The 18456-nt window shown below is 52.2% G+C and overlaps 1 protein-coding gene across 3 annotated transcripts in view; it reads left to right on the plus strand.

The window, feature by feature from the left end:
* ANAPC4 (anaphase promoting complex subunit 4) overlaps positions 1 to 18456 on the plus strand; it is a 70782-nt gene that overhangs the window by 41350 nt on the left and 10976 nt on the right. For all 3 annotated transcript variants that reach the window (XM_077249924.1, XM_077249927.1, XM_077249926.1), the window contains 4 exons: positions 5235 to 5299; positions 13660 to 13702; positions 13775 to 13851; positions 14220 to 14320. In XM_077249924.1, the coding sequence (XP_077106039.1) occupies positions 5235 to 5299; positions 13660 to 13702; positions 13775 to 13851; positions 14220 to 14320 (286 nt within the window). The remainder of the gene's footprint in view (positions 1 to 5234; positions 5300 to 13659; positions 13703 to 13774; positions 13852 to 14219; positions 14321 to 18456) is intronic.

The raw sequence follows: 18456 nt of genomic DNA on the forward strand, positions 1-18456 counted from the left end.
ATCCCATAAGGTGTTCGCCTCCCATCCGGATTTTCTAGAGATAGTTAAGAGGCACAGGGAGTGACCGGATAAACGCTTTACCGGCAAAAAGGCTCTGGAATCTAAATATCCTTTTTCCTCAGAGCTGGTTAAAGATTGGACGGAACCACCGCTGGTAGATCCTCCGGTGTCGCGTTTGGCTACCAAAACGCTGTTATCAGTACCTGACGGGGCATCAATTAAAAGTCCCACAGAGCGCCAGTTGGATTCCCTGGCGCGCTCAGTGTATGAAGCCTCAGGTTCCTCCCTATCCCCTTCCTTCGCTGCGGCATGGGTCGCCAAAGCTATGGTTTCCTGGGCAAATACTCTGGCACATTCCATTCAGGACCAGGCTCTTCCGTCTGAAGCGGCGGACCTCGCCAAACAAATTGCTATGGCGGCAGATTATGTGATGTACGCATCTTTAGACTGTGCGGCAACCGCGGCTTCAAACGCCGTCACCATCAGGAGAGCTATCTGGCTTAGAGAGTGGCGGGCGGATTCCTCCTCAAAAAAGTCTCTGATTTCTCTCCCCTTTCAGGGCGGACGCCTATTTGGAGAAAAATTGGACCAACTTATTTCCTATGCTACAGGGGGAAAAATCAAGTTCTTCCCTCAACACAGGCCAAAAGCTGCTTTTCAGCGCCAACAGCATTTTCGTTTTCGCCCATTTCGGGGTGGCCCTTTCTGGTCCAACTCCACTGCATCGTCTAGATCAGAACGATCTACACGCACAGACAAAGACTCTCGGCCTTCTTACAGACCGAATCAGTCCTGGCGAGGAAGACCTAGACAACCCAGAACCAGAGGTTCTAGACCTGCCAGATTTCCTTCACAATGACTCGGGGAGAATTCCAGTCGACACCACCGAGGTAGGCGGACGCCTGCTTCTTTTTCGTCACGTCTGGCTTTCCGTCATCCCCGACGAATGGGTCAGAGACCTGGTGTCGTCTGGTTACAAAATAGAATTCTCCGTCTCCCCTCCAGCTCGGTGTTTTCCCTCTCGTCTCCCAAGTTCGAGAGCTCAGTCACGCGCTCTTCACTGCGCCATCGATTCTTTCCGCCAAAACGGGGTCATCATTCCGGTTCCGGAACACGAAAGATTCAGAGGTTTCTACTCAAACCTCTTCGTCGTGCCAAAGAAGGATGGGTCCGTGCGCCCCATCTTGGACTTGAAGCTCCTAAACAAGCATGTAAAAGTACGGCACTTCCAGATGGAGTCCCTTCGGTCGGTCATTTCCTCATTGGAGCGAGACGAGTTCCTAGCATCAATAGACATCAGAGATGCTTATCTTCACATTCCAATTTTTCCGCCACATCAAAAGTTCCTCCTTTTCGCCATCCAAGAGGACCATTTTCAATTCACAGCCTTACCCTTCGGTCTTGCCACAGCACCCAGGGTATTCACGAAAGTCATGGCGGCTGTCATGGCCATCCTGCACTCCCGAGGAGTGGTCGTGTTGCCATACCTAGACGACCTTCTAGTCAAAGGTCCATCTTTTCATGCCTGCGAGGCAAGTGTCCGCATTACGTTGGATTCCCTTTCGCGCCTAGGCTGGTTAATCAACCTGGACAAATTCTCCCCTGTTCCAGCTCGAAGAATCTCTTTCCTAGGCATGATCCTAGACACGTCCAAGGGGCTGGTCTTTCTTCCTCGGTCCAAGGCCCAAGCGCTTTAACAGGGGACTCTTTCTCGCCCTTGCCCGCAGTCCATTCGGTTTGCCATGAAGATCCTGGGGAAGATGGTGGCCTCAATGGAAGCGATTCCCTTTGCCCAACTGCATCTCCGTCCCTTACAACAAGCTCTACTGGACAATTGGAACAGGAGTCCCTTTACCCTCGACCGACCATGCCCTCTGTCCCCGCGGACCAGGCAAGCGCTCACGTGGTGGACTTTGGAGTCAACTCTGCACCAGGGGAGGTCTTCTTCCGATCCATTGGCTGGTGGTGACCACCGACGCCAGTCTCCTCGGTTGGGGAGCGGTGTTTCTCCACCACACTGCCCAGGGGCGTTGGTCGATGCGGGAGTCGAAACTTGCCATAAACATTCTGGAGATCCGTGCTATCAGGTTTGCCCTGAGACGTTTTCACCCTCTGCTTGCGGGTCACCCAGTCCAAATACAGTCGGACAATGTCACAGCTGTGGCGTATATAAACCATCAAGGGGGCACCCGTAGCAGGGCAGCGATGCAGGAGGTCACACACATTCTCCGTTGGGCCGAGGACAACCACTCCTCCATTTCCGCGGTGCACATTCCGGGTGTCGAGAACTGGGCGGCGGACTTTCTCAGCCGTCAGGGTCTCGCCTCGGGAGAGTGGGAGCTCCATCCAGAGGTTTTTCATCAAATCTGCCTTTGCTGGGGGACTCCGGACGTGGATCTGATGGCGTCCAGGCTCAACGCCAAAGTCCCCAACTTCATAGCGCGTTCTCGGGATCCCCGGGCCGTTGGGGTGGATTCTCTGATATTCCCATGGCACCTGTTCCGATTCCCGTATGTGTTCCCTCCACTTCCTCTGTTGCCGAAGGTGATCCGAAAAATCAAGATAGAGGGGATTCCGGTGATCCTTATCACCCATGATTGGCCGCGTCGCGCATGGTATGCGGAACTAGTGCATCTCGTATCCGACGTTCCCTGGCGGTTACCAGACCGCCCAGATCTACTGTGCCAAGGACCGATCTACCATCAGAGCTCAGGGGCCCTACGTTTAACGGTGTGGCTGTTGAAACCTGGATCCTAACTCAAGCTGGTTTCTCCCAGCAGGTCATTTCCACCATGATCAGAGCTCGCAAGACGTCTTCCGCTCGCATCTACCATCGCACCTGGAAAGCCTTCTTCTCATGGTGCAGATTCCGCGGTCGTCCCCCTCTCGTTTTCTCCATTCCCTTCATTCTGGAATTCCTCCAGTCCGGCTTGGATTCCGGCCTGGCCCTCAGTTCCCTCAAGGGCCAGATTTCAGCGCTGTCGGTGTTGTTCCAGCGTAAGATTGCTATCAACTCGCAAGTCAGGACCTTCATTCAAGGGGTCTCCCACGTGGTTCTCCCCTACAGAATGCCACTAGAGACCTGGGATCTCAACTTGGTCCTGAGCGTCCTTCAGGAACCTCCGTTTGAACCTCTGCAAGATGTCCCACTATCTATTCTCTCATGGAAGGTGGCCTTCCTTGTGGTGGTAACGTCTATCAGGCGCGTCAGAGTTGGCCGCACTTTCCTGCCGGGCGCCCTTCCTTTCCTTCCACCAGGACAAAGTAGTCCTACGCCCATCTCCCGCTTTTCTCCCTAAGGTGGTGTCATCTTTTCACCTTAATGAAGATATCATTCTTCCCTCCTTTTGCCCACAGCCAAAACATAGGCCCTTCACACTTTGGACGTGGTACGGGCTCTCAGGAGGTACGTATCTAGGACTGCCCCTTTCCGCAAATCGGATTCCCTCTTTATCCTCCCTGAGGGTCACAGGAAGGGTTCAGCCGCGTCTAAGGCTACGATAGCGAGATGGATCCGATCGGCTATCCAAGAAGCTTATCGGGTCAGGGGCAAGCCTATCCCGGTGGGGGTTAGAGCTCACTCTACTCGGTCAGTTGGTGCTTCCTGGGCCATTCGGCACCAGGCGTTGGCGGAGCAGGTTTGCAAGGCCGCAACATGGTCTAGCCTGCATACTTTCACAAAGCACTACAACGTCCACACTCATTCTTCCGCAGATGCGGCCCTTGGCAGACGTATTCTGCAGGCGGCCGTTGTGCATTTATAAGTCAGATGGTACACAGAGTTATTTGGTTGTGTTGTTCCCTACCCAGGGACTGCTTTGGGACGTCCCATGGTCCTGTGTCCCCCAATGTGGCAAAGGAGAAATAGGGATTTTTGTGTACGCACCGTAAAATCCTTTTCTCCGAGCCACTCATTGGGGGACACAGCACCCACCCTGTTAGCCTTACGGCTCGTTACCTTTTTGGTTCTTGACTTTCTCTGACATGTTATACTCTAATGTTTTGTATTATATTGTTATTAATCTCCTACTGCTTTTGCACTTAACTGGGTCTCTGGAAGCCAGCACGAGGGTGTATACTGCAGGGGAGGAGCTAACCCTTTTTTGTCTCAACTTAATGTCAGCCTCCTAGTGACAGCAGCATAACACCCATGGTCCTGTGTCCCCCAATGAGTGGCTCGGAGAAAAGGATTTTACGGTGAGTACACAAAAATCCCTATTTTTCCGTGTTCGTTTTTCGCTCCCCTCCTTCCCAGAGCCATAACTTTTTTATTTTTCCATCAGTATGGCCATGTGAGGGCTTATTTTTTGCGGGACGAGTTGTACTTTTGAACGACATCATTGGTTTTACCATGTACTAGAAAACGGGAACAAAAATTCCAAGTGCGGTTAAATTGCAAAAAAAGTGCAATCCCACACTTTTTTTTGGTTAACTTTTTTGCTAGGTTCACTAGATGCTAAAACTGATCTGCCATTGTGATTCTCTAGGTCATTACGAGTTCATAGGCACCAAACATGTCTAGGTTCTATTTTATCTAAGTGGTGAAACAAATTCCAAACTTTAAAAAAAAAAAAAATTGTGCCATTTTCCGATATCCGTAGCGTCTCCATTTTTCGTGATCTGGGGTCGGATGAGGGCTTATTTTTTGCGCAACATTTTAATGCAATATTGCGGCGACCAAGAAAACTTAATTCTGGCGTTTCGAATTTTTTCTCGCTACGCTGTTTAGCGATCAGGTTAATGCTTTTTTTTTTATTGATCGGGCGATTCTGAACGCGGCAATACCAAATGTGTAGGTTTGATTTTTTTATTTATTTTTTTTGTTCTGTTTTGTTTTATTTTGAATAGGGCGAAAAGGGGGTGATTTAAAATTTTTATATATTTTTTTATTTATTCCACTTTTTTTTTTTACTTAAGACAAGCAGCACATACCGTAAAACAAAAATAAAGAAACTTGACTTTAACAAAAAACAAACAAACCTGCAAATGATATAAATATATTTTTTTCTATTTCAAACAGTATAGAGACCTATGGTGTACATGTGCTGCTGTATGCCAGTAGTGGTGTACATCAGAAGTATGCACCCAGCAAACACCTAAGATAAAGGCTCAAATCTGGAGTGAACAAAGGCTAAGCATAGACGCTAACTCTATATGACCTTTTACTTCCAACTTTTTTCCGTGTCTGTTGTGTGTAATATAAATAATATCCTTTATGCTTTTTATACTTTTAGGAAAAAAATACAACAACTTCTGTCCAGGACGAATTCATGCAGCTTCTGCTTTGGGGTAAAGCCAGGTAACTTCAGAGCCCAATCTCCTAGTGGTACAAGAGGAGTATCTGTCACCGCTTTCAAGGGACAGGGGGGGTTAATTAGTAATATTTTGACATATTTGCACTGGCATTACAGTGATTTGTCTTTTTACTTTTTCTAATTTATTTCTGACAATTTTTAAGCCTTGGGGCTTATTTACACCACTGTATGACGGCTGTTTTATAGCTCTGTAGAAACCAGAATCTGTAATCAGTGGCTATAGGGGTGTATGGGGCCCTACTGTATTACTGCACGCTTCTGACATTCTACATAGTTATTATGTATGATTCCGACAGAAAAAAAGATGCCTGACTTGTCCCGATTATTCTCCAATATGCAACTGTAGTAACACATCATTTTACTCTGTCGCCTCATTGGGGGACACAGGACCATGGGTGTTATGCTGCTGTCCACTAGGAGGCGACACTATGCATAATCTGAAAAAGATTAACTGTGGCTCCTCCTGTGCAGTATACACCCCTGGACGGCATCAGCCTTCTCCAGTTTTTGCTTAGTGTCGCAAAGGAGGCACACCTAAAGATTTTTACTCCGTTTCCCGTTTTTCCGACGGGATTACAGATGAAGAAAAGAGGGTCTCCTGTGAGACTCCCGGCATGGCTCCTTCCTCGGCCCCCTATTATGGGGTGCCCAGTTGAAGTTGAGATGGCTATTCCCCATGCTGCTCCTTCCCCAGCCCCTCGGGTGCTGGTTTGAAGTCGAGACCCCCCCTCCTTCCCCAATTCCTTTTGGTTTCTGGGTTGAGGTCGAGGCGAGGATAAAGGCCCCTGAAGGTGTGACAACAGCACCCTCCCTATCCCCCTCTGGGGGTATTAGGTTGAGACACCTCAGGTAGGGCCTGTACAGGCAGCATCCTACAGCTCCCAGCAATGGGCCAGCACACTGCGCCTGCATCCAGGGACCCCAGCCCAGCTGCGGGCTCCTGTTGGGGCCGGGGGGAGTGCAGGCAGGCATAGCACATACAGACACAGGGCTCTCTGCATCCCTGTCTCTGCGGCAGCACCAGCTCTATACTGCCTCAGGGGGACCTCTCACAGGGCCCCCCTCTCGCTTACAGCCCCACCGCCATCCTGCCTTTAAATCCGGAGGGGTCCGGTTCAGATCCGACCCCCTCCCGGACTTTCGCGCCGGCCTGGAGCCCTCCTGGGCCTCAGGCATCTAATTTAGGCCCCGGCTTCGGCCTAGCTGAAGCAGCAGCCTCCTCTCCGCCCCCCGGCCCGCCCCCCGGATGACAAATATGACACTCTACAGTGTCATACAGGGGGCGGATCGAGACAGAAAGGGCGGGTTTTTTACAGCCTTGCCGCCTTTTTCCAGCTCTCCGCCCCCTTCTCCTCCTCTCTTCTCTTTCTCTGCAGCCATTTTCGGCTGCAGATTAACCCTGCATCTCCCGGTCTGCAGGACCAGGACCAGGCAGCCAGTCTCCGGGGGGCACAGGACTGTGGATCTTCGGCGCTGGACCTCGGGGCACACTGGTGGGGTAAGATCACAGCTGGGTTCCTTTACTCAGCTGTGAATCCATATTACCTATAAGGCTCCCCTGTAGGTTCTCTACCCCTGTAAGGTCCATCTGCTGGCAGCACCTCTGCACTTTGTGCATTATGCAGGACTCAAGGTCCAAGAGAACCAGGCAGAACTGCTATTATGCATTCTGCACAGCCTGCGGGACCGCTCTCCTCAATAGTAGCATGTACCCGCATTGTCAGCACTGTATACAAACTAATGTGTCACAGCCTCAAGAAGCCCCTGCCAATGCCTCGGTGTCTAATGCCACGCTGGAATGGGCTACTCAGACGTCGCAATCTATGACGCAGTCTATAGATAACTTCCACATTGCTTCAGACTCTGCAGGGTCATGCCCCGGCTATGACCGTTACCCAGCAAAGGGAGAACTTGCCTCAGGGACAAGATGACCCTGGCACATCCACGTCTAGACGCAAGCGGATCCATAGATCAAGTCCATCTGCGTCATCCCATAGCCCACGGTCATCCCCCTCTAGGGAGAGACACCGTAGCTCCAGGTCGTCTAGACCGTCCCATTCCAGGGACAGACAATGCAGATCTCCGCAATCCCCAAACAGAGAGGGCCTCCTCCCCAGCCCACCCAGCAGGGGACGCCTCAGTGATACACAGGATTCGGAAGGCATCTGCGACTCTGACTCGGACAGAGAAACGGAGGGGTCCCTGATCCCAATCCCTCCTAGCAATACAGCGCTAGTTGAAGACATAATATCGTCCATCCATCGGGCGCTGGTCATTTCTGATCCGCCACCAGAGGCCCCAGAACATAAGATTTCCTTTGAAGGACCTCTGAAGCCGCCTAAGGTTTTCTCTAACCACCCAGAGTTTAAGGCGATCCTTAAAAAAAAAAAACAGCTCTCACAGCCTGAGGAAAAATTCGCTAATCGCAAATATCTGGAGTCGAGGTACCCCTTCCCACAGAAGGACACCAAGGAATGGACAGATCCACCTGAAGTGGATCCCCCAGTCTCCAGGCTAGCAGTGCAGACCCTCCTTTCACTGCCAGATAGCTCAACCCTCAGGGACGCAGCAGACCGGCAGGTAGAACGCATGGCTCGTTCAATTTTCGAGGCAGCAAGGGCATCCATGGCTCCTGCGTTCGCATCAGCTTGGGCTGCCAAGGCCATCCTGGCCTGGGCAAAGAATTTACAAGCATCCGCTCCTGAACTGTTGGACCAAGCGGTTCAAATTGCAGTTGTAGCGGATTACATGCTCCATGCAGCTCTGGTTTCAGCAAGGGGAGTCGCGGGGATAGCATCAAACGCCATCACGATTCGGCGTATCCTCTGGCTGCGGGAATGGAAAGCAGAAGCAGCCTCAAAGGAGTCCCCACGCACCCCCCCCCCCCCCACCTCAGTGGGAGACTTTTCGGTGAACAGTTGGACACTATGATATCCAACGCCACAGGGGGTAAGAGTACTTCTCTTCCCCAACTGAAACCTAAACGCACTTACAAGAAGCGTAACTAACCTCGATTCCGATCCTTTCGGAATTCCTCCGGCTGGTCCGTCTCACGTCCAGTACAAAATCGTAACCGTTCCCCACGCAAGGACAACTCATGATCGACGCAAAGGTTGGACAAGACTGGCAGTCAAAAGCAGGCCAGTCTAAGCCCAGAGGAGGAAAATCCCAGACTTTCTCCTCCTCATGACGTACGGACTCCGGAAAACAACCACACCGGTAGGCGGCCGACTTTTGCAAAACCGCCAGCCAAGGCTCGAGCCTACCACCAAGCGGTCTCCTCGCTTTGTCAATCAGGAGTCATAGTACCGGTACCCACGACCGGCCGCTTCCGAGGGTTCTACTCCAATCTGTTCGTAGTTCCCAAGAAAGGAGGCAGCGGACGGCCCATACTACACCTAAAACAGCTACAACAAATATGTACGGGTCCGTCACTTCCGCATGGAGTCCCTTCGGTCCATCACTGCGTCCATGGAGAAGGGAGAATATCTCGCCTCCATAGACATACAAGACGCACACATGCATATACCTATTGCACCTGCCCATCAGAGGTTTTTTCTCAGGTTCGCAATAGGACAGGACCACTACCAATTCGTGGCTCTCCCCTTTGGACTCGCCACGGCTCCCAGAGTGTCACCAAGGTCATGGCAGCAACCATGGACATCCTGCATTCCAGAGGCATAGTAGTCGTTCCATACCTGGATGATCTACTCATCAAGGCTCCCACCTTCAAGGTTTGCGAGCTCAGCGTCTCAATCACAACCGATACTCTCAGTCGCATGGGCTGGTTAATCAACCTACAAAGTCATCACCAACTCCGAGTCAGTCCCTGACCTTCCTGGGAATGTTATTCAACACTTCCAGGGGTCTAGTTCCCCTTCCCAAGGACAAGGCACTGGCCCTCCGACTAGCAGATGAAGAAAAGAGGGTCTCTTGTGAGACTCCCGGCATGGCTCCTTCCTCGGCCCCCTATTATGGGTGCCCAGTTGAAGTTGAGATGGCTATTCCCCATGCTGCTCCTTCCCCAGTCCCTCGGGTGCTGGTTCGAAGTCGAGACCCCCCCCCCCCCCCCCTTCCCCAATTCTTTTTGGTTTCCGGGTTGAGGTCGAGGCGAGGATAAAGGCCCCTGAAGGTGACAATAGCACCTTCCCTATCCCCCTCTGGGGGTATTAGGTTGAGACACCTCAGGTAGGGCCTGTACAGGCAGCATCCTACACCTCCAAGCAATGGGCCAGCACACTGCGCCTGCATCTAGGGACCCCAGCCCAGCTGTGGGCTCCTGCTGGGCAAGTGGTCCTCAGCGGAAGCGTCCATGCCCATCAACATCCTGGAAATTCGTGCCATCCTTCTGGCATTGAGGGCTTTCCATCACTTACTGGCAGCCTCTTACATCAGGATACAGTCGGACAATGCCACGACTGCGGCATATGTGACTCATCAAGGGGGGACCCGCAGTACCCAAGCGATGCGGGAAGTGTCCCATATCCTCCGCTGGGCGGAGGACACAGGGTCGGTCCTTTCAGCGGTCCACGTTCGGGTGTGGACAACTGGGAAGCAGACTTCCTCAGCCGACAAGGAATAGACTCGGGACAGTGGTCTCTCCATCCCGAAATTTTTCAACAGATCTGTCTCCGCTGGGGGACCCCGGATGTGGACCTAATGGCATCCCACTTCAATGCCAAGGTCTCCAACTTCATTGCCAGAACACACGATCCGCGGTCGCTCGGAGCAGACGCTCTGGTTCAGGACTGGACTCAGTTCCAGCTTCTGTATATTTTTCCACCTCTCCCCCTGATATCCAGAGGGTGAGGAAGATCAAACAAGAGGGAGTTTCAACCATCCTCATTGCACCGGACTGGCCCAGACGCACATGGTACGCCGACATCGTACAACTCACAGCAGACGCCCCCTGGCGTCTCCCCGACTGCCACGATCTTCTATCACAAGGGCCGTTCTACCACCAGAACTCAAGGGCTCTCAACTTGATGGCGTGGCCCTTGAGACCTGGGTTCTAACCCAGGCAGGGCTCTCGACAGAGGTCATTGCAACCATGATCAGAGCACGGAAATCAGCCTCTGCCAAGATTTATTACCGTACCTGGAAAGTTTTTCTTTACCTGGTGCGAATCTCGTGGCCAGGTTCCACTCCCTTATTCCCTACCCAAAGTTCTTGGTTTTCTCCAAGCGGGTCTGGAGGCCAGTCTGTCATTGGGCTCGCCTAAAAGCCAGGTGTCAGCCCTCTCAGCGCTTTTTCCAAAAGCGCATTGCTACCAAGCCGAAAGTAAGGCCTTTCCTTCAGGGGGTTTCCCGATTGGTTCCCCCCCTACAGACGACCACTAGAAACGTGGGACCTCAACCTGGTCCTGACAGCATTGCAGGAACCACCCTTCGAACCCCTTAAGGAGGTCCCGCTCCGCCTTCTTTCCCAGAAGGTGGTTTCTTTCCTGGTGGCACTCACCTCGCTACGCAAGGTGTCTGAACCGACAGCACTCTCATGCAGACGGCCTTTCCTGGTTTTTCACCAGGCCAAGGTAGTTATTCGTACGGTCCCATCCTTCCTTCCGAAGGTTGTGTCAGACTTCCACCTCCATGAGGAAATTTCACTTCCCTCCCTTTGTCCGATTCCGGTTCATAGAGTGGAGAAGGCTCTGCATACGCTTGACCTTGTCAGGCCTTTGCGTATATACGCGTCTAGGCACTGGCGTAGCTAGAGCTTTTGCCGCCCGGGGCTGTTTCCGAGTTTGGCGCCCCCCCCATTGCCGTCACTCAACGCCGGGCACCGTCCCCTCAGCACTGTTTACCCATGAAATCCGGTGCCTGCGCTGTGTATCGCTGTTTGGTGCAGGCGCAGAGAGCTCTGGCCGTCTGACGTCACAGCCAGGCTTGCAGACTGCGCCTGTGCGGCCACCCACCTTGGTAATCCCAGCCCTGCAGTGTGTTATGCATTATGCAGAGTTCGGGGCTGGGATTCACAAGCAGGGCGGCCGCACAGGCGCAGTGTCCAGCATTGCCCCAGTGTGTCCAGCATTGCCCCCAGTGTCCAGCAATCTGCCCCAGTGTCCAGCATTGCCCCCAGTGTGTCCAGCAATCTGCCCCAGTGTCCAGCATTGCCCCCAGTGTGTCCAGCAATCTGCCCCAGTGTCCAGCATTGCCCCCAGTGTGTCCAGCAATCTGCCCCAGTGTCCAGCGTTGCCCCCAGTGTGTCCAGCAATCTCCCCCAGTGTCCAGCATTGCCCCCAGTGTGTCCAGCAATCTGCCCCAGTGTCCAGCATTGCCCCCAGTGTGTCCAGCAATCTGCCCCAGTGTCCAGCATTGCCCCCAGTGTGTCCAGCATTGCCCCCAGTGTGTCCAGCAATCTGCCCCAGTGTGCCCAGCAATCTGCCCCCAGTCTGTCTCCAGCAATCTGCCCCCAGTGTGTCTCCAGCAATCTGCCCCCAGTGTGTCTCAAGCAATCTGCCCCCAGTGTGTCTCCAGCAATCTGCCCCCAGTCTGTCTCCAGCAATCTGCCCCCAGTCTGTCTCCAGCAATCTGCCCCCAGTCTGTCTCCAGCAATCTGTCTGTCTGAGTCAGACATAAAGAAAAAAAAAAAAAGTAAAATCCTCACCTCTCCCGTTCCCGTGCACTCAGCGTCTCTCCGGCTCTGCAATGCTCAGGACAGAGAGGCTGAGCGCGCAGTGATGACGTCATCGCACCCTCTGCCCTGAGACGTCGCAGAGTCAGGGAGCGGTGAAGAAGCTGCAGCTGCCGCAGGAACCAGGAGAGGTGAGGATTAGAACGGGGGGCCCAATGCCAGCTGGTATGGCGGCCCTGGTTGTGGCGGTGGCGTCGGCGCCGCCCGAAGATTTAAAGGGCCCGCGTCTCAATTTTTTTTCTTTCTTCCTCCTCCTCCCTGGGTCGGAGCCGCCCCTGGCATTGTGCCGCCCGGGGCGGCCCGCCCCCCCCGCACCCCCCTTCCTACGCCACTGCGTCTAGGACTGCGTCCTTCCGGAGGTCTGATTCTCCTTTCCTCCTTCCGGAAGGCGGCCACAAGGGTAGGCCGGCTTCCAAAAGCTACTCTTGCCAGGTGGATCAAATCCACCATACAAGAGGCGTACCGCCTTAAGAATCCTACCTCTTCCAGCCGGTATTACGGCACACTCTATACGGGCGGTAGGGGCCTCCTGGGCCATTCGGCACCAGGCTTCGGCACAACAAGTGTGTAAGGCGGCCACTTGGACTAGCTTACACACATTTACTAAACACTACAGGGTTCATACCCAGTCCTCAGCGAGCCTGGGAAGATGTGTCCTGCAGGCGGCGGTGCCCTAAGTGTACGGGCCTGTCTGCACAATATTCGTCCATTGCTTCCCACCCAGGGACTGCTTTAGGACGTCCCATGGTCCTGTGTCCCCCAATGAGGCGACAGAGTAAAGGAGATTTTTGTGTACTCACCGTAAAATCTCTTTCTCTTAGCCTCTAATTGGGGGACACAGCTCCCACCCTGTTGCCCTTTCCGGGCTGTTGTAACTGTTGAGTTCTCATATTGTTTCTTGAGCTCGTACATAGTTGCCTTCTTACAGGCATAATTATGTTATTCATGTTACGTTCCTCCTACTGCTTTGGCACAAAACTGGAGAAGGCTGATGCCGTCCAGGGGTGTATACTGCACAGGAGGAGCCACAGTTAATCTTTTTTAGATTATGCATAGTGTCGCCTCTTAGTGGACAGCAGCATAACACCCATGGTCCTGTGTCCCCCAATTAGAGGCTAAGAGAAAGAGATTTTACGGTGAGTACACAAAAATCTCCTTTTTTACCATATAGTTTGCAACAACCCATGTAAAAGAGCCTTTAAAGAGAATCTGTCACTTCTCATAAATATGTAATTTGTTACCTGATGTAAATGTCGCTGTTCTCCTGAATTGGGCGCTATTTTTCTTTTGTTCCTGCGCCTCTCCGTTCCTGAGATATGGCCTACTCTTCCCTGTTAATAAATTACGCTAAGGGGGCGTGGTCCTCAGCGCTTTTTTGTGGGCAAAAGACATTCTATATAGGGAAGAAGGGCCCATATCTCGAGAATGGAGAAGCACAGGAAGAAAAGAAAAACCATGCCAGATTCAGGGAAACAAGATCATTTACGCCAGGTCTGATAATAATTGAACATGTCTCAGGTTTTTTTTTTCAGTCTGCATTTGAACAGCCCCATAGACTATATTGGGTACTTGTTCTATCTGTGATAAAGCAATAAGTGAAAAACGGACATGCAGATGGGGCCTGAACCAACTTTCACGTCTCACTAATGATTTTTAATGTAACAACATCACATGTTTGCGTCTGATACTTGCACTTTTTGCTTTTGGCCTGTAGTCCCGAGCTGCAGGCGCTACTGATGAACCAGCTGACCGTGAAGGTGAGTTTTTCACTCCTCTCTTCTCCATCAACGAAACGTACAGTCAAAACTAATAGGTCTTCTTTTTATCAGGGGCTGAAGAAGCTCGGACAGTCTGTTGAGTCTTCATACTCCACTATTCAGAAACTGGTTATCAGTCATCTGCAGAGGTAAGAGCTCCCGCTCGTGTCATTCTCACGGGCATCCAAGTATTACACAGAGCTGAGTAATGTGAGTCCGTACAGTTGTCATCTTAGTTTTCAGACCAGCGCGGATAACGTAAAATTTATTATAGACATTAGTGCAATCCACGCTGAACGCAGACCCCTCCGCTGCCTTCCAGGATATTTATGCTACATATGTGTTTTTAATTTTTTTTCGTTTTTTTTTTTTTATGGCTGCAGTTTTCCTTTTTGCAGAAATGAAGTGACATCTGATAACTATATACTTTAGTGGAGCCTAATGTGTTTCGATAGCTGATGAGAAACACTGGTGGGATTGCGTTGTCGGTGATTTTACTTGTCTTCTCTTCTTGCAGTGGTTCGGAAGCTTTGCTCTACCACCTAAGTGAGCTGAAAGGCATGGCCTTGTGGAAGCAGAAATACCAGCCGCTCGGCTTGGATGCCAAAGCAATTGAAGGTGCGTTGATGGGCGATTAGCAAATACTTAAGGTACTTAATCACTGAGATAAGCCGCTGCCAGTCGCATCTACTCTCCCCTGAAAACAAAAGGATCTGGCGTTGAAATTCCTACTGCCCCATCCTTCTCTATCCCCGACATCTCCTGTTATGGGAGAGTTGAGAGACCACCATACACATCAGATGGTCGGCCGTAGTTGGGGGGGCTCGGCTGACTTTCATCTCACGCGTGCAAGTCTAAATTACACTCAAAAAGAAAACTCTGCTTCATTTATATATACAAAACCACCCCATTTTAGTTATGAGATATTTCACCATAAGGGCCATAATCTTCTATTACTAAACAAAAGCATGTAGACTGCCCATAAACCTCTCGGTATATACCGTGTAGACCGCCCGTACACCCCTCGGTATATACCGTGTAGACCGCCCGTACACCTATTGGTATATACCTCCCCCGGCCGGACTGTACGCTAGTCCTGGTGGCAGACTGAAAATGGCATTTTGGAAAACCCATTTTGATTTGCTATGATTTAATCAGCTGCTCCTCTCCAGGCAGCGGTGCGGGGAGTGTTCTTAGAATGCTGTTTGGCGGACATACCTGACTGTCCTCTAGTCCTTTTCAGCCAAATGCTAGGCACAGTACACGACCCTAACATGAGAACGAGGGAAGTCGCGGCGCGGACAGACCTGACTGTGTTATACTCCTTTACTCTGTCGCCTCATTGGGGGACACAGGACCATGGGTGTTATGCTGCTGTCCACTAGGAGGCGACACTATGCATAAAATAAAATAAAGATTATAATCTGAAAAAGATTAACTGTGGCTCCTCCTCTGCAGTATACACCCATGGACGGCTTCAGCCTTCTCCAGTTTTTGGTTAGTGTCGCATAGGAGGCACAACTAGATTTTTTCTTTTATTCCATTTTTTTTCCCGAAGGATTACAGATCAAGAAAAGAGGGTCTCCTGTGAGACTCCCGGCATGGCTCCTTCCTCGGCCCCCCTCTGGGGGTATTAGGTTGAGACGCCTCAGGTAGGGCCTGTACAGGCAGCATTCTACAGCTCCCAGCAATGGGCCAGCACACTGCGCCTGCATCCAGGGATCCCAGCCCAGCTGCGGCCTCCTGTTGGGGCCGGGGGGAGTGCAGGCAGGCATGGCACAATACAGACACAGGGCTCCCTGCGCCCCTGTCTCTGCGGCAGCACCAGCTCTATACTGCCTCAGGGGGACCCCTCACCGGACCCCCCTTCGGTTTACAGCCCCACCGCTATCCTGCCTTTAAATCCGGAGGGGTCCGGTTGAGATCCGACCCCTTCCCAGACTTTCGCGCTGGCCTGGAGCCCTTCTGGGCATCAGGCATCTAATTTAGGCCCCGGCTTCAGCCTAGCTGAAGCCGCCGCCTCCTCTCTGCCCCCCGGATGACAAATATGACACTCTACAGTGTCATAAAGGGGGTGGATCGAAACAGAAAGGGCGCGTTTTTACACAGCTTTGCCGCCTTTTTCTCAGCTCTCTGCCCCCTTCTCCCCCTGCCTCTTCTCCTCGGCGGCCATTTCTACTGCAGCAAGGATTAACCCTGCATCTCCCGGCTGTGAATCCATATTCCCTATAAGGCTCCCCTATAGGGTTCTCTGCAGTAACGTCCTCTGCATAGCAGCCCTTCTGCACTCTGTGCACTATGCCGGGCTCAAGGTCCAAGAGAACCAGGTAGGACTGCTATTATGCATTCTGCACAGCCTGCAGGACCGCTCTCCCCAGTGGCAATATCTACCCACACTGCCAGGACTGCACTCAGACTACTGTGTCAGAGCCCAAAGAGGCCCCTGCCAATACTTCGGTGTCTAATGCCACGCCGGAATGGGTCTCTCAGATGTCGCAATCTATGACGCAGTCTATAGATAACCTAACCTCCACATTGCATCAGGCTCTGCAGAGTCATGCCTCGGCTATGACCGTTACCCAGCAAAGGGAGAGCTTGGCTCAGGGACAGGACGACCCTGGCACATCCACGTCTAAGTCAGGATGCAAGCGGACCCACAGTCCATCTACATCATCCCATAGCACTCGGTCATCCCCTTCTAGGGAGAGACACCGTAGTTCCAGGTCAGCTAGACCGTCCCCTTCCAGGGACAGACAACGCAGATCTCCGCAATCCCCCACCACAGAAGGCCTCCTCCCCAGCTCACCCAGCAGGGGACGCCTCAGTGATACACAGGATTCGGAAGACATCTGTGATTCAGACAAGGGAACGGAGGGGTCCCTGATCTCAATCCCCCCTAGCAATACTGCGCTAGTTGAGGACTTAATCTCTTCCATCCATCGTGTGCTGGACATTTCTGATCCACCACCAGAGGCCCCAGAACACAAGATTTCCTTTGAAGGACCTCTGAAGCCGCCTAAGGTTTTCTCTAACCACCCAGAGTTTAAGGCGATCCTTAAAAAGCAGTTCTCACAGCCTGAGGAAAAATTCGCTAATCGCAAATATCTAGAAGCGAGGTACCCCCTTCCCGTAGAAGGATAACAAGGAGTGGACAGACCCACCCGAAGTGGACCCCCCCAGTGTCTAGACTAGCAGCACAGACCCTCCTTTCACTGCCAGATAGCTCAACCCTCAGGGATGCAGCAGACCGGCAGGTAGAACGCATGGCTCGTTCAATTTTCGAGGCCGCAGGGGCATCCCTGGCTCCCGCGTTCGCTTCAGTTTGGGCTGCCAAGGCCATTCTGGCCTGGGCCAAAAATTTACAAGCTCTCCAAGCATCCGCTCCTGAGCCGTCGGACCAAACGGTTCAAATAGCAGTCGTAGCAGATTACATGCTTCTTGCAGCTCTGGATTCAGCAAGGGGTGTAGCGGGGATAGTCTCAAACGCCATCACAATTCGGCGTATCCTCTGGCTGCGGGAATGGAAAGCCGACGCAGCCTCAAAGAAGTCCCTCACGCACCTCCCCTACCTCAGTGGGCGTCTTTTTGGTGAACAGTTGGACAGAATGATATCTAACGCCACCGGGGGTAAGAGTACTTCTCTTCCCTAACTAAAACCTAAACACACTTACAAGAAGCGTAACCAAACTCGATTCCGATCCTTTCGTAATTCTTCGGGCTGGTCCGTCTCGCGTCCAGCACAAAATCGTAACCGTTCCCCACCCAGGAACAACTCACGATCAACGCAAAGGTCGGACAAGACCTGGCAGTCAAAAGCAGCCCAGTCTAAACCTAGAGGAGGAAAATCTCAGACTTTCTCCTCATCATGACTCATGGACCCCGGAAGACACCACACCCGTAGGCGGCCGACTTTTGCTCTTTCATCAAGTCTGGCTGCCTATTACAGAAGACAGGTGGGTCAGGGAACTAGTGTCTTCCGGATACAAGGTAGAGTTCACCTCCAACCCACCGGACCGATTCTTCCTCTCTGTCCCCCCAAAACCACCAGTCAAGGCTCGTGCCTTCCGGAAAGCGGTCTCCTCGTTTTTTTCAAGCAGGAGTCATAGTACCGGTCCCCATGGCCGAGCGCTTCCAAGGGTTCTACTCCAATCTATTCATAGTTCCCAAGAAAGGAGGCAGCGTTCGGCCCATACTGGACCTAAAACAACTCAACAAATATGTACGGGTCCGTCACTTCCGCATGGAGTCCCTTCGGTCCATCATTGCATCCATGGAGAAGGGAGAATCTCGCCTCCATAGACATACTTGACGCATACCTGCATATACCGATTGCACCTGCTCATCAAAGATTTCTCAGGTTCCAATCGACCAGGACCACTACCAGTTCGTGGCTCTCCCGTTTGGACTCGCCACGGCTCCCAGAGTGTTTACCAAAGTCATGGCAGCCACCATGGTCGTCCTGCACTCCAGAGGCATAGTAGTCGCTCCATACTTGGACGATCCTACTCATCAAGGACTGCGAGCTCAGCGTCTCAATCACAACCGACACTCTGAGTCGCATGGGCTGGTTAGTCAACCTACAAAAGTCATCACCAACCCCGAGTCAGTCTCTGACCTTCCTGGGAATGCTATTCAACAGCTCCAGGGGTCTAGTGCTCCTTCCCAGGGACAAGGCACTGGCTCTCCGTCTAGGAGTTCGCACCCTCCTCCGCAAACCCCCTCGATCCCACCGGTTTGCCATGAGAGTCCTCGGC

This window comes from Ranitomeya variabilis, chromosome 4, assembly GCF_051348905.1.
Source record: "Ranitomeya variabilis isolate aRanVar5 chromosome 4, aRanVar5.hap1, whole genome shotgun sequence".
Classification (NCBI taxonomy): Eukaryota; Metazoa; Chordata; class Amphibia; order Anura; family Dendrobatidae; genus Ranitomeya; species Ranitomeya variabilis.